The sequence below is a fragment of the Culex pipiens genome, chromosome 3 (assembly GCF_016801865.2).
Source record: "Culex pipiens pallens isolate TS chromosome 3, TS_CPP_V2, whole genome shotgun sequence".
NCBI lineage: Eukaryota > Metazoa > Arthropoda > Insecta > Diptera > Culicidae > Culex > Culex pipiens.
The window spans coordinates 154326829-154340977 of NC_068939.1; the positions used below are offsets into that span (position 1 = coordinate 154326829).

A 14149-nucleotide genomic window follows, 5' to 3' on the forward strand; every position below is an offset into this window, starting at 1 on the left:
TGGTTGTATATTTGCCGAGATATGGCTATTTGAAGTTAGCAGTTTCAAAAACCGGGTGCCACGATATCTCAACACTGCTTTGATCAAATCGGCTCAAAATTTTGGTGAAGACTCATCAAACTGGTCCCGTGTGCATGACGAAGGCCAATTTAAAAAAAAAAAAGTTTATTTTTGAAAAAGTTAAAAATCTAGCAAAACATTGTAATAGGGCCGAAGCCGAAGTGTAAACAAAGAGTCTATCCTGCCCGTTCCTAATGTAAACATCAGATGACGTGAGCAGGATAGACTCTTTGTTTACACTTTGGCTTCGGCCCTTTTACATTGTTTTGCTTGAAATATTTTGTGTTATTCATATAAAAATTCGTCAGATTTTGATTTTTGTATTTAAAAAAAAAAACAAAATTTCAAGATCGGGCTTCGGCGTGCACACAGAATATGTCTTGAAAGTCTCCACCCCAAATTTCCGCCAATTTGGTCTATCCCATCTCGAGATATCGTGGCACTCGTAAATTAACTCGGTGTTTCGAGAAAAACGCTTACAAAGTTTGACAGTCCGCTTTGCGCATGGCAAAAGTTTTAAACTTAAATCGTCTTCTACTCACTTAAACCATGACATATTTTCATGAAACTTTCTGGAGTGATTGGAATTCATCTTTTTGAAGGATTTAATAAATATTCGGAATTATGAAATATTGGAATTTCTACATGTATGCAACCCCTTAAGTATGACCGCTAAACTACGCTAAAGTGATTTAGAATTTTTTAATCCAAAATGGCGTCCAATATGGCGGGGACGTAGTGTTTTGACGTCGTTTTGTTTTTTAAATGGCAATCAACTGTATGAATTTGACTACAATGAGGCAACAAAAATCTAATTTGATGTTAAAAATAAGACAAATGAAAAAAAAACGATTTTTTTTGTTCGGGATTTGATTATCCAAAGTCCCATACAAATCTTCGGATAATCGAACTTCGGATAATCGAAACTCCGGATAATCGAAACTCCGGATAATAGAGTCTGGACTGTATATGTCAAACATTCTAGTAAGAAACGGACATTCATAATTTTGAAAAGAAGATCGAGAAATCCAGTTTGCATTGCATAATTTGCATGCATGATCCCATCTAACACATCCTGCTCACATTATGCAAAACATTCTGCTAACAAAAATAAGGGGTTCATCACACTCGGACTCCAACACGCGAGCACGACTCCCGACCTATTTGTAGGTATTGGTACGATCGCTATAAAGTTCGCAAAAAAAAAACAGAAAAAGCGTGGTTTTTCTCCATAACAACAGAACAAAATATCGAGACCACAAAGTAAAAAAGAGGCAAAAAGAGATCACGAAACACGCGCGCAAAGCTAAGGGGTTTCATTGAAATTCCTCTTCTCATAATTACATTCGAGATAAATTATGATCATTCGCAATTAATTTTAATGTAATATATTTTAAATTTCAAACTTATATTTATATTGCAATTTTTTTTTTTAAACTTACTTGCTAGAGGCCTTGGATCCTTCGCCGAATCCGATGGAGAAGTTGGTGGAAGTCATCTTGGTAGGCTGGAGTTGTTTTAAATCCGTAAGTCACACACAAAAAATAGGCACAAAAACGGAACGATTTTTTTTTTTCAAAAAAAAAATTAGCTCGAAATCACTTTTTTCACTCGCGCACAACCGATCTCTTCCCACAACAAAAAATCCGGTTCTGATCCGATCCTTCTTGTTCTATACAAGGACACTCTTGTAAAACTGGACGACACCGGGGCGGGACGACAAACTTGGGCAAATTTTTGCTCTAAAACACGCGAGAACAACAAAAGTGTGCGCCGGTAAAAAGACAAAAACCGATGGCGGAAGAATCTCGAACCGAAATACAAGAGCAGAGCAGAGAGAGCGCGCGCGGGCAAAAACACAACCGTTCAGGAGCGAATCTAAAGAGAAACAGAACACGCGAGTACAAAAGACTTGTCCAAAAGCAGGCTGGCTCTGGCTTTGCTGCTGCTGGTGTGTGGAGTTTGAAGTTTTGCTGCAGGTTTTCCTCCTCTTTTTGTTCGCGCCTTTGCGTTTTTTGAAAGTGTGTGTGTTGTGGTCTAACACGACGAGCATCAACAGTGAAAAACTATGTTGAGAATACATTCAAATAAGAAAATAGATAGGTGACATTAACTCCAGGAAATCATGTAAAAATTTTAAATTAATTATAACCTATTATAATATTTATAACAATAAAAATGCAAACAAAATATTGATAACGCAAAATAAAAAAAAAATAAAATAGAATCATAAAAATATGCTTTCCGTGTTGCAAAGAAACCGAGCAACATAGGAACACTTGGAAATGGTCTTTACAACGAGGGGAGTGCTAATCTAATGTTGCTTTGTTCAATTTATTTTAAAGAAGTACAGTCATCCCACTTATTCGGAACGGTTTTCATATCAGCCAATGTTAAAACAAACATAGATAATCGATTGTTCTAGACTTTTTTTATTAGGTCCTTTAACAAATGTAAACATTGAGTGTATCCCGCTTACTCTGATGATCATTGACGTAAGGTGTGAAAGGGATACACTCAATGTTTCCATTTGTTTACAGGACCTTATAAAAATAAAGTCAAAAGTTGAACATAATGATTAACTTTTAGCTTCATGTGAATGCTGCATCGATCGATTGTTAATTTTTACGTTTAATATTTAGTTATGTTTTTACCAGTTTTGAGTCCCTTAACGATTTTTCAAAAATTTTAAAAACCTGCAGAAAAGAATGAGACAGGCATCGAGACGCTCATGCAACCAAGCAAGCTGAAGATAAAAAAAATAAATAAAAATATTTGAGTAGTATTTTAAAATGCAATTCCAAAATGATTTTTCATAAAAAAATACAAACTAATATTTAAAAGATCTACTGCTTACTCATATTGTAATAAAATTTTAAACAAGTGAGAACGAAAAAATTAAAGAAATTATACAGTCGTATTATAAGTTAAGATTTTTAAATCAGTTAGAAAAAAAGATTTTCATAAAATAGTTTTACTATTTCAATAATTTTCAAAAACAAGTTTGATTTAATAAGCAAGAGAAATACTTTGAATTTGGCGAATTTTAATAACTTTTTATTTTAACAGTAAGTTAGACCGTTGCAAATATTTGTTGTAGTTTCGTGTAGTTTATTTCCCTCGACTCTGGCCAAAGTCAAGGGCAAAAAATTATAAAAATTGAAAAAATGAAAAAAAAAATGAAAATGCAAAAAGTGTTAAATAATGCATTTTCTTCATTTGCTCATTTTTTTCGCAATCATAATTTTTCAAAATATCAAAATAAATATGGATTAAATATTTTTTCGCCCAAAAAAGCTTTTTGCAGTACAGTCATCCCTCATATTCGGAACAGTATACAGATATGCCAACTTGTCTGCCAATGTTCAACAAATCATAGAAAATCGATAATTTAACATAATGATTTGCTTTTTCCTTCACGTGAAATCTTTTCTTGCAGATCCTTTAACCTTGACCTTTGAAATCCACAAATTCGGAACACTTTTTTCTTACGATGTAAACAAACTTTTTTTTCTCTCCAGGAGTACATATTTTTGACAAAAAAATGACTTCACACGCTGAAACCAATTAAACTCAAGCGATGTTTTGTGATGTTTTAAATATGGACTGATAACTTTTTTTTTTGTGAAAATATCGATTGAATTCAGGTGTTCCCAAGCGTGTTCCACATTTGTGGGAGGCACAATTACATCCCACAATTATGAAACAATCAATTTGGAGGCAGTGTTTTGCTGCTCTCGATAAAATAGTCTTGAAATGAGGTTTTTTTTTTTCAAAAACTACTATTTTTACTAGTGAAGTAGCAAGAAAATGTCCATTTAATGAAGGTCCTAAAAATAGCAGGGACGACAGAAAAGTTGCATTTCTGGAGTTTTTTTTTTTTTTGAAAAGGACCATTAAACCAAATTTTCAATTTTTGCTTTTTGCTGAATCAAGGCGGTTCTAAAAACACCCAAAAAGCAAAAACTGGAAATTTGGTTTATTGAATCTTTTTAAAACAAAAACTCCAGATTTGGCATCCTATTGACAAATTACCACAAAAGTGTTGCGAACTTGTGGGTGTTCCGATTATGTTGGATGACTGTACACTCAAAGTCAGAAGTATCCCTCAAAAGGGTACTTTCAATCCTCAAAAAGGATACTTTCTATCCTTTTTTAAAGTTTAAAGGGTATGTCAAATTCAGTACATTTTCGATACCTTTTTAAAGGGTGACGACGGGTGAACTTGAATAAAGGATACTTTTTACTTTTAGTGTACTCTACGTTGAAATTTTACAAAAATTCAAAATATTTTTGATCGATCTCAGACATGTTAAAATAGCAGGAAAACTGTTTTCAGATGATTAGACTTCCTGAACTTTTAAAATAAAATATTTTCAAAGGTTACTTATGGCACCAAAACATTTTTTTTTAATCCAGATTAAATTTTCAAAAGGTTCTATCTGAATGACTCATTAGTTGTTTTGAAAATTTACTCTAGAAATGAATTTCTAACTTGAAGTGGATTTTTTTTCGAAAATCTGGAGTTTGTTTTTAAAAAGTCCAATAAACCAAATTTTCAGTTTTTGCTTTTTGGATGTTTTTGCAACTGCCTTAAGTCAGGGGTATTAAAAAACACCCAAAAAGCAAAAACTGAAAACTTGGTTGATTGGACCTTTGAAAAAACTCCAGAAATATTTCTGAAATTACCGTAATTACACATTTTTTTATTGCAATGATTTTCCTTTATCGTACCCTTCGACCATTCCACGTTCCCTTTCCACACCGTTCCCTCGTGTCAAAACATTGCGCTGCTTGTCTGCCGTTTTACGGCGATATGATGTATACGGCATTGAGGTGATTTTGCTGTAGACACGATTTTCTGTTTTTGTTCATTTTTTCAATTTAAAATGACTAATTTGAGGTCTGCTCTGTAGAAACTGTTAAAAAGTACAATAAAAATGTGGCCCCTACAAAATTTCTTGTGTTTTCCTATTCTCTACGATTTTAAACCACAAACATCATTTGGCCGTAAAAATAGCAATAAAAAATCACTACTTTTCCTGCCCAATGATGTATGTATACATTGCTCAATCAAAGCGATCAAAGCTGGCTTAATTTTTTTTGCCAGCTATTTTGATAGCTGAGTGGATCCCGTAATGCATTGTCCACGTGGATACTTTAAGGGGGGGTGGAGGTATTAGGGAGCGTTCTTTTATTACGTAACGCAGTTGGGGGAGGGGGGTCGGAGGCCGTGTTACGCTCCATACAATTTTTTTTTAATTTGTATGGAAATTTTGTTACGAGGGCGGGGGGGTCTGAAAATCCGATTTTTTGCGTTACGTAATAAAATAACACTCCCTTAGCGATTGTCTATGCTCCATAAACACATTTTTTGCATGAACAATTGTCAGCAAAGGAGGTGGGTGGGTCTAGAATTTAAAAAAAAAGTGTCTACGTGGATGTGGATAAGGTGTCATCCATTAAGTACGTCACATTAAAATCAGCCAAAATTTACTCCATCCCCCTTTGTCACGATTTCCCTATGCTTTTAACACGCAACGTCACGCTTTCTCAAACCCCCCCCCCCTCTTCCCTCAGAACGTGACGTACTTTATGGATGATGCCTAATGGACGTCCCCTTAAGAATTAAATCGAAATAATGTAATAAAATATTGCCCAATCTTGATTTGGTCCCAAAACCTCAAATCAACATTCAAATAGTATTGAATTTGACTTCTATCAATTCTCAATGTATACATACATCATGATGAGTAAAATTGGCGTATACATCATTGTTTTTTTGCTTAATAAAATGGGCCCCAGAGCAGTTTTTTGAAAAATTCTTTCGTCAGGAGGTAGCTTTTAAGATTCTTTATCAGACTGTACAATAAAATTGAAAATGTACAAAATGGCGTATACATCATATCGCCGTAAAACGGCAGTTGTGTGCGTGAGATCTCGCACTCCAAAAAAAACGCGACTATCACAAGAAAGAAGAAACGCAGCGAAAATAGTAAAGCAGCCAGCAACCAAAAGAATCGTAATTTTCTTCCGCTGAAAAGTCGCTTTTTTGCGGGATATTCCTGGCTGGAAAAGTGGCAGCTTTGGTGCGTGACCGCGAGCAGGTACGGTTTTGCGATCTTTACGAACGGTTTTGGATGTGGACGCGGCAAGCTCGGCCATGATCAACCAGGTTACGGTGGAAGCGTTGCACTCGGCCAACTACGTGGAAAATTATCTGGACTCGGTGGAGAACCTGCCGGACGATGTGCAGCGGCACCTGTCCCGCATCCGGGAGATTGACGTGCTGTACCGGAACCATCTGCGCGACGTCAGCATCTACTACGAGCAGTGGAACGGGGCGAATGGGACGGGAGCGGTGGTGAATGGTGGTGGTGGTGGCGCCGGAAGTGACTCGTCGTCGACGGACCAGCTGAGTCAGGCGACGAAGCGTGCCATCGTGCGGATGCAGCAGGGCCTGATTGCGGCCCAGGAGCTGGGGGATGAAAAGTTGCAGATTGTGCAGCACCTGCAGGATCTGATTGACCACAAGACGCGCACGCTGGACCAGGACTTTAAGAACCTGGGCAGTGATTTCTTCTCGCGGTTGGACTACGGTCGGGAGGAGAAGATGTCGGTTGAGCAGCAGCAGCAGCAGAAGGAGATCCGGACGGCAAGTCCGGCTTGTTCTCCGAACAACAACAGCGCTAGTAACGTGAGCGCCATTGCGTCTCCGTCGGCCGCGTTTGCGGCGTCGTCGTCCACCGGGAACGGACCGAGTGGGGTGGGTTCGGGGGGAAATGGTGGCGGTGATAGCTCTTCCGTGGGTGGTGCTTCCGGAGGGTATTCGTCGGGTGGGGGGAATGCAAACGGGAACAATGGGGGAGGATCCGGCGGAAATGGTTCCGGAGCGGCTGGGAGTGGAGTTGGAGGAGGAAGCGCGAGCAGTGGCAACGGGAATGGTGGGACTGAGCGGGGATCGAAGCGTGCCCGGCGAACACGGAACGAACAGACCGGGGGAAGCGCCAACAACGGATCGAGCACACCGAACTCTACTTCCGGCGCGATGGAGGTTGACCCGATCGACACGAGCAATATCAAGCAGGAGGACGTTGGGGGCCAGACTGCGTCGGGTGGAAATGGTGGCGGAGGAACTCCTGGGAGCGGTGGAGCGGGCGCTGGAAAGGCGACGAGTTCGGGAAGCGGATCAGCAGCGGGCGGGAATGGTGGTGGCGCTGGGGGAAGCGGAAGTGGCGCAGCTGGCAGCAGTGGACAGTCCACCGGTGGTGGTGCCGGAGGTCAGGGCAAAAAGGGCGCAGCGGCGGCCGGTGGCAAAAAGAAGAAGCGAAAGACCGGCGGGCGGGGACAGGCCCGGGAAGCACGCGAGGACACTCCGCCACCCGAGGAAACCATCGATCCGGACGAGCCGACGTACTGTCTGTGTGATCAGGTAAGATGGCGACTTTTGAAGAATTTCGCAAAACTAATTTAAACTTTTTTCAGATCTCCTTCGGCGAGATGATCCTCTGTGATAACGATCTGTGCCCGATCGAGTGGTTCCACTTTAGCTGCGTGGCGCTCATGTCCAAGCCGAAGGGCAAGTGGTTCTGTCCCAACTGCCGCGGCGACCGGCCCAACGTGATGAAACCGAAGGCCCAGTTCCTGAAGGAGCTCGAGCGGTACAACAAGGAAAAGGAGGAGAAGACCTAAAGAGCCTCTGCTTCAGCTGCTGCTGCTGATTTCTAGACTGTAAGACCAGAGAGGACCGAAAAACTGTTTCAAGTTTTGCGCTATTTCCCGCTCGACTGGTTCGTTTGATCTTTGTTTGTTCCCCAAAACCAATTACAACGAACGGAGCAATGGGGAGGGTGAGCGATCTAGAACATTAATTTAATCATTTCATTTTATGTATTTTAAAGTTTTTATTGAATTAACTTTGGCACTAAGGTTACACACTCATCGCCGTACGGAATCATTGTTTTTTAGAGAGAGAGAGAGATAGCTTAGGTACCAAGCTTCCCTTTTTTTGTACTGTTCAGTTCAGCAGGGTTCGTTTCCTCAATTTCCAACGACGCAAGTCTTTGCCACTTAATACACTATGTATTTATGATTTAACGAAAAGAGAGAACCTGTTTCAAACCTAACGAGTAAGACAAATTTTAAAAACGCGATACAAAGTACACACTTTTGGGAAATACAAATTAAATAACACAAACAACAAAGCGAAAGAAACAAATTCGGAACCCATAGAAAAAATTATATTGTACTAAAGCGCGCGAGAGTAAGAGAAAAATAAAACAACATGATTTGACTAGAATTGACTCGCACACGAAGCACCACAGTTGCATTCCGAAAGACCTTTCCCCGCGAACCGAACGCACACTTCCTGATTGAGGCGAGGCATAAAATCCGCGAAAGAAGACAGGTTATTTCCCAGCATACAAATTTCTTGCTCGTTACATCGCGCCAAGCCGCCGCGTTTTTGCATTTTAGCGGCGCTTTGGCTATGCTTTCTTTTCGTCGTGGCAACGGCTGGCGCGCATACCAATCTACTTGGCTGGTGATGATGGTGGCGGTTAAGGTGTTTTTTTACCTCTGTCACCAAAGCTGTTGTTTCTCAGGCTTGCACTAGCGCATGTGTTGTTGTCGATTTTGTTGTCCATCCGGTGAGGTGTTTTGGTTACGAACCTTTGGTTGATTGGAGAAGATAATCACGTTATGGTGGAAATCGGCTTATTGCAAGATTTGTATCGGTTGTTGTTTATTACTTTTGGTTAAATATGCGAAAGTTTTCAAGGAAATTCAAATATAATAAGGAAATGACTTATATTACTTGCAAATTTGCATATGCAGAAGAATTAAGCTACATGTATTTTTTTGAAAACTTCACTGGTTTTGAGATAAATCGACTTAAATACTCATATTCGAAGAGAAAGAAAATTCGTATACAATCCAGACAAGATTTTTCGAAGCCTCGAATATCTGAAGACATTTTGAGTAATAGTATCAAGGACGAAAAGGCGAGTATAAAATTTCCAAATTACTTTTGAGCATTTTTAGGTCATTATTCAGCTTCACGACCCAAAACAAGTCAAACAAACAGAAATGCTCCAACTCTTCTTTTAAAAAGGTCCAATAGATAAAATTTTCATTTTTAGCTTTTTGGGTGTTTTTGAGTACAAAAAAAAAAAAACTCTGGAATTCATTTTTCGATTATCCAAAGTGAATTTTTCACGGTCTTCGTGAAATCGATTCTGGTATTCATCGTTTGTATCAAAAAGTGTGTTCATCTCGATTTTCATTTTATGATTTTTTTTATATTTAAGTATTTTTGATTTTATTTTATTCTTAAAATTTATTTTTCCTTTCTTAGGCCATTGCAAATATTTTTTAAAGTTTTTCTTTGGCCAGAGTTGAGGAACATAAACTTCAAAAAATATTTACTATTTCTGTTGTAAATATTACTCTATTGCAACAAAAATGTTTAACAGAAACTTGAGGCATGAAAAATACTTAATTTCGAAACTTCAAGCTCCAGAATTTCCAGATTTTTAAAATGATGCTTTCAGTCACATGCGTTTTTTTTTTCAAATGTTCCTCCATGCTTGTTGCACTTGTGTTGCATTATTTCCGAATATTCAAAAAAATATTGTAAAATCATGAATTATTACAAAAAAAGTGTACTAAACCAATAATGGTTGAAAGGTATTTCAATCAACCATCTTCAAATCACTCTACAGAACAATCCAACCACCTCAAAACGTTGCACGACTGCACGACATTTCTTCGTGATGTCGCATGCAACATTTTTTGAAGAAGAAGAGAACAACTTCCCCGGCTGATGTGGGCCCTTAAATATTTTTTTTAATTTTTCCTATACTGCCGTTCTACGCATAATTGTCCCATGTTCAAAAAAGAGCAACTGAGTAAAACGCAATTAAAATTTTTCGACCGATTTTTGTGTTTCTACGCAAAATTGTCCCGCGGGTCCCAAGTAACCCTGTGTGTCCCTAATCGCCCCAGTTAGCAGTTTATCACTCTTAGTTTTTGTCCTCTTGCTATACAAAAGGTAAACAATGATTGGTGCGCTGGAAGTGGGGACGTGAAGTCGTGATTATGCAGGTTAATTTTTTTGTGTGCTTTTGTGTCGCTGTTCGTATGGGGTGAGTGATTGTGGTAATTGAATAATAGGATGCCTTACTGAATTATTTGTGTCTTGAGCGTAATTTTCGTTAAGTAATTGGTGTTTTTGTGATCTAAATTAATTGTTTTGTGATTTTCAAAGCCCTTCCTATATCATCGTTGATCGGAAGGAACGGCGTCGAGTAAATTGTGTGTAATTTTTTCGAATAAGGTTTTATTTTTTATGGTGAAAAAGCCATTTCTATAGAAAGATCGAAAGACGCACTGACATTTTGGATTAATTAATAGTGGAGTGAAATAATTGTGAGTGAGTGTTTTGGTGTGCTAATTAGAAAGACCTTCCCATAGCATCGTTGCTCGGAAGGCTCGCCGACGGGTTTGTTATGAAAGTCCTCCCCATAGCATCGTAGCTCGGGAGGCATCGAAAAGCCAATACCTTATCCTACTAACCCAAAAAAATAATAATCACGTGATGCTTGAAGGAGATGCTGTGGATTCAACGGTCTCAAGCGGTATCAACAAGTATATAGCGAAAAACTATGTGCTTGATGAATCTGCAACTTCAACTATCGGACTAACATTCCTCCCTTTCATTGAACTGCAGGCTTCTTGGGAGGGCGCCGGTATTGACTAATAAAGTAGGGATCTTCAGAGGTTAAACAGTGAACGGATGGTTGGCTCCCACTGATCATTTTTGATTCATTGTTTAACTTCAGTTGATCTGTCAATAACGGAGTAGCAGCTCATTGGCAGTCAACCATGCTCATGTTCTTGCTATACAAAAGGTAAACAAGACACAATGCTTCGTAATGCTAATGATTCCGTGCATGAAAATACTTGGTGGGACAATTATGCGTAGAAGTTCAACGATGGGACAAACAGACTTGGTGTTGTTTTTAATGAATTTCCGAACAAAGTACAGTCATCCCACATATTCGGAACACCCACAATTTCGGAACACTTTTATGATAATTTGTCAATAGCATGCCAAAAGTATCTTTTCTGTCGACCCTACTATTTTTAGAACCTTCATTTGGACATTATCTTGCTATTTCACTAGTAAAAGTAAACCTTTTTAAACAAAAAACTTTATTCCAAGACTATTTTGTCCAGAGCAGCAAAACACTGCCTCCAAATGGCCTGTTTCATAATTGTGGTATGTTATTGTGCCTCCCACAATTGTGGAACACCTGAATTTAACTGATATTTTCACAAAAAAAGTTATCAAACCATGTATAAAACATCACTAAGCTTGAGTTTCATTGGTTTCAGTGTGTGAAGTCATTATTTGGTAATAAATATGTACTCCTGGAGAGATCCAAAGTTTGTTTACATTCGTAAGAAAAAAGTGTTCCGAATCTGTGGATTTCAAGGACCAAAGTAATCCTTCAAAAACTTCATATAAAAGTTAAAATTTGCAGATGTTCGATACAGCATTCGAAAGATCGCAAGAAAAGCTTTCAAATGAAGGTAAAAGCGAATCATTAAGTTCAATTATCGATTTGCTATGATTTTTTGAACATTGGCCGATCTGGAAACCGTTCCGAATATGTGGGATGACTGTACTAGATTTTATGCGTTTTTCTTAAAGTATACGGCCAACTAAACTTAAAAATGTTTAAAAGTCAGAATCGCCCAAAATGACATGGAACAATTATGCGTAGAACGGCAGTATATCTGTATTAACATGGTTAAATTTGCTCAATTCTGGAAAAAAAACTATTTTTGATATTTTTAAATTTCATTAGCCCGTTGCAAATATGTTTTGAAGTTTCTGAAAAAAGTTTTTTCAAATGTATTTCACACCAGTCCAGTTGTTTTGTAAACATTATACTGCCGTTCTACGCATAATTGTCTCATGTTAAAAAAGTGAACATTTCAAAGAGGTAAAATATTCTAGGGGAGCTGGGGGTAAGACGGCCAGCCCACTGTTTTACTAAGTATACTGATGAATATTACTAAAATGTTTAGCAATACTGTTCCTAATGCTAAATAATGCATATGGAGTCACCTTTGCCAAACCTATTGTTTGAAATAGTATAAAAATAGCTCAAAATAAACAAATATTTTTTCAACTTGAAACTGGATGTAATTTTTATGATTTACAACTTAAGCATTTTGGTTAGGTAACAATATGTAATACTTTCTTTAAATATTTTTTTCATATTAAATTGAAGTTTTCCCAAGATTATGTCCCTCGAAAAAGTTTAAAAATGCGTTGAGCTTATTTGCAAAAAATGTTTTATAAAATAAGTAATTTGAGGGCAAGACGGCCACCTCCACGGGGGGTAAGACGGCCACCCTTAAATTCTAAATTTCGTTTGATAAAGGTTGCATTTTTGAAGGATTTTTGACTGTTAAGACATATTTAAGACATATTTGACATACTTTCGATAAAACTATCATTTTGCCTTCCTCACTGAGGTAAGGCTATAATCCTGCTCTAAAAATGAACTTTTTATTAAAAGCTCGAAGACCCACCTTCATGTATACATATCGACTCAGAATCGAAAACTGAACAAATGTCTGTGTGTGTGTATGTGTGTGTGTGTGTGTGTATGTGTGTGTGTGTGTGTATGTATGTATGTGTTCAAAAATCTTGCCAAGTTTTCTCAGCACTGGATGAACCGATTTTGATCGAACCAGTTGCATTCGACTTGGTTTAGGGTCCCATACATCGCTATTGAATTGTTTGAAGTTTCGATAACTAGTTCAAAAGTTATGTATAAAAATATGTTTTCACATATATCCGGATCTCAATTATATGCATGTAAACGATGTCCGGATCCATCATCCGACCCATCGTTGGTTAGGTGATTAAGAGACCTTTCCAACGAGTCCATAACATTGAAGATCTGGCAACCCTGTCTCGAGTTATGACCACTTAAGTGATATTTATGTACTTTTTTGAAGCCGGATCTCACTTAAATGTATGTAAACGATGTCCGGAACCATCATCCGACCCATCGTTGGTTAGGTAATCAAGAGACCTTTCCAACGAGTCCACAACATTGAAGATCTGGCAACCCTGTCTCGAGTTATGACCACTTAAGTGATATTTATGTACTTTTTTGAAGCCGGATCTTACTTAAATGTATGTAAACGATGTCCGGACCCATCATCCAACCCATCGTTGGTTAGGTTATCAAGAGACCTTTCCAACGAGTCCACATAATTGAAAATCTGGCAACCCTGTCTCGAGTTATGACAACTTAAGTTATATCTGTGTACTTATTTTTCTGGACCTTAAAAAAATAGCTGAAATATGTGTCCAAACCACTCATATTACCCATTGTTGGTAAAAAGTGAGGAAGGCATCAACCACATAATCTAATCTAATCTAATCTAATCAGACCCTAGCGCAGCCAATCTTTCGAAGGGATCCTGGAGAGTGCCTTAGGTTAGATGACGCCTAGCACTCTTCTTGTCATTTATTAACATTTGTAGTGCGCCATTGCATCGGAATGCATTGAAACATCACAAGCGTTAAAGCGGCCAGGCCTACTGCGTAAAGCCGTATCGCAGAGATGATTCGTAATTGGGTTGAGTTTGAGCACTGAGTGTTCGAACAACAACACAATTCTGAATCGACAGGGAAGGAAGAAGCGTGGGGACACACCACCATACGCTCCGAGATTTGGTTGTATTCGTTGGGAGCACCATGCTAAGAAGGTTTGGTACTCCGGGACCCTCTGGGATGGGACATTGTATTTCCACGAATGCCCTGAACACTATTTGCCGTGGTTATAGCGCCACAACTCGCTCTGGAAGGCATCAACCACATAAGTGGATTAAGTTAGTTTTTTTTTTCAAAATGCTGTTAACTGCCGGTTCGTCAATATTCCTTACTGTGATATAGCAAAATTCATTGAATAGTATGAAATCCATTCAAACTTTTAATAAAAGTCGCTATTTAATAATGTTTACATAATTTTGATTTACTCATTCTAATCGAAATACACAA

The 14149-nt window shown here is 38.3% G+C and overlaps 2 protein-coding genes across 2 annotated transcripts in view; one reads left to right on the forward strand and one right to left on the reverse strand.

The window, feature by feature from the left end:
• Positions 1–1997, reverse strand: part of LOC120416960 (microtubule-associated protein Jupiter) — a 267822-nt gene extending 265825 nt beyond the window's left edge. The window contains exon 1 of the mRNA XM_039578873.2: positions 1503–1997. Coding sequence (XP_039434807.1) covers positions 1503–1558 — 56 coding nt within the window. The 5' untranslated portion in view covers positions 1559–1997. The remainder of the gene's footprint in view (positions 1–1502) is intronic.
• Positions 1998–6018: 4021 nt separating this feature from the next.
• On the forward strand, positions 6019–8359 carry LOC120416958 (inhibitor of growth protein 1). The gene is made up of 2 exons (XM_039578869.2): positions 6019–7492; positions 7546–8359. Exons 1-2 carry the CDS (start codon positions 6224–6226, stop codon positions 7750–7752), a joined length of 1476 nt encoding a protein of 491 aa, XP_039434803.1. The 5' UTR covers positions 6019–6223; the 3' UTR covers positions 7753–8359.
• The last annotated feature ends 5790 nt before the right edge of the window (positions 8360–14149 follow it).

What these genes read in the sequence shown, in the direction of transcription:
- LOC120416958 (XM_039578869.2), top strand. Translation starts at nt 6,224, where the DNA reads ATGATCAACCAGGTTACGGTGGAAGCGTTGCACTCGGCCAACTACGTG. An exon ending in CGTACTGTCTGTGTGATCAG is followed by an intron (nt 7,493 to 7,545) that starts GTAAGATGGCGA and finishes AACTTTTTTCAG; the next exon opens with ATCTCCTTCGGCGAGATGAT.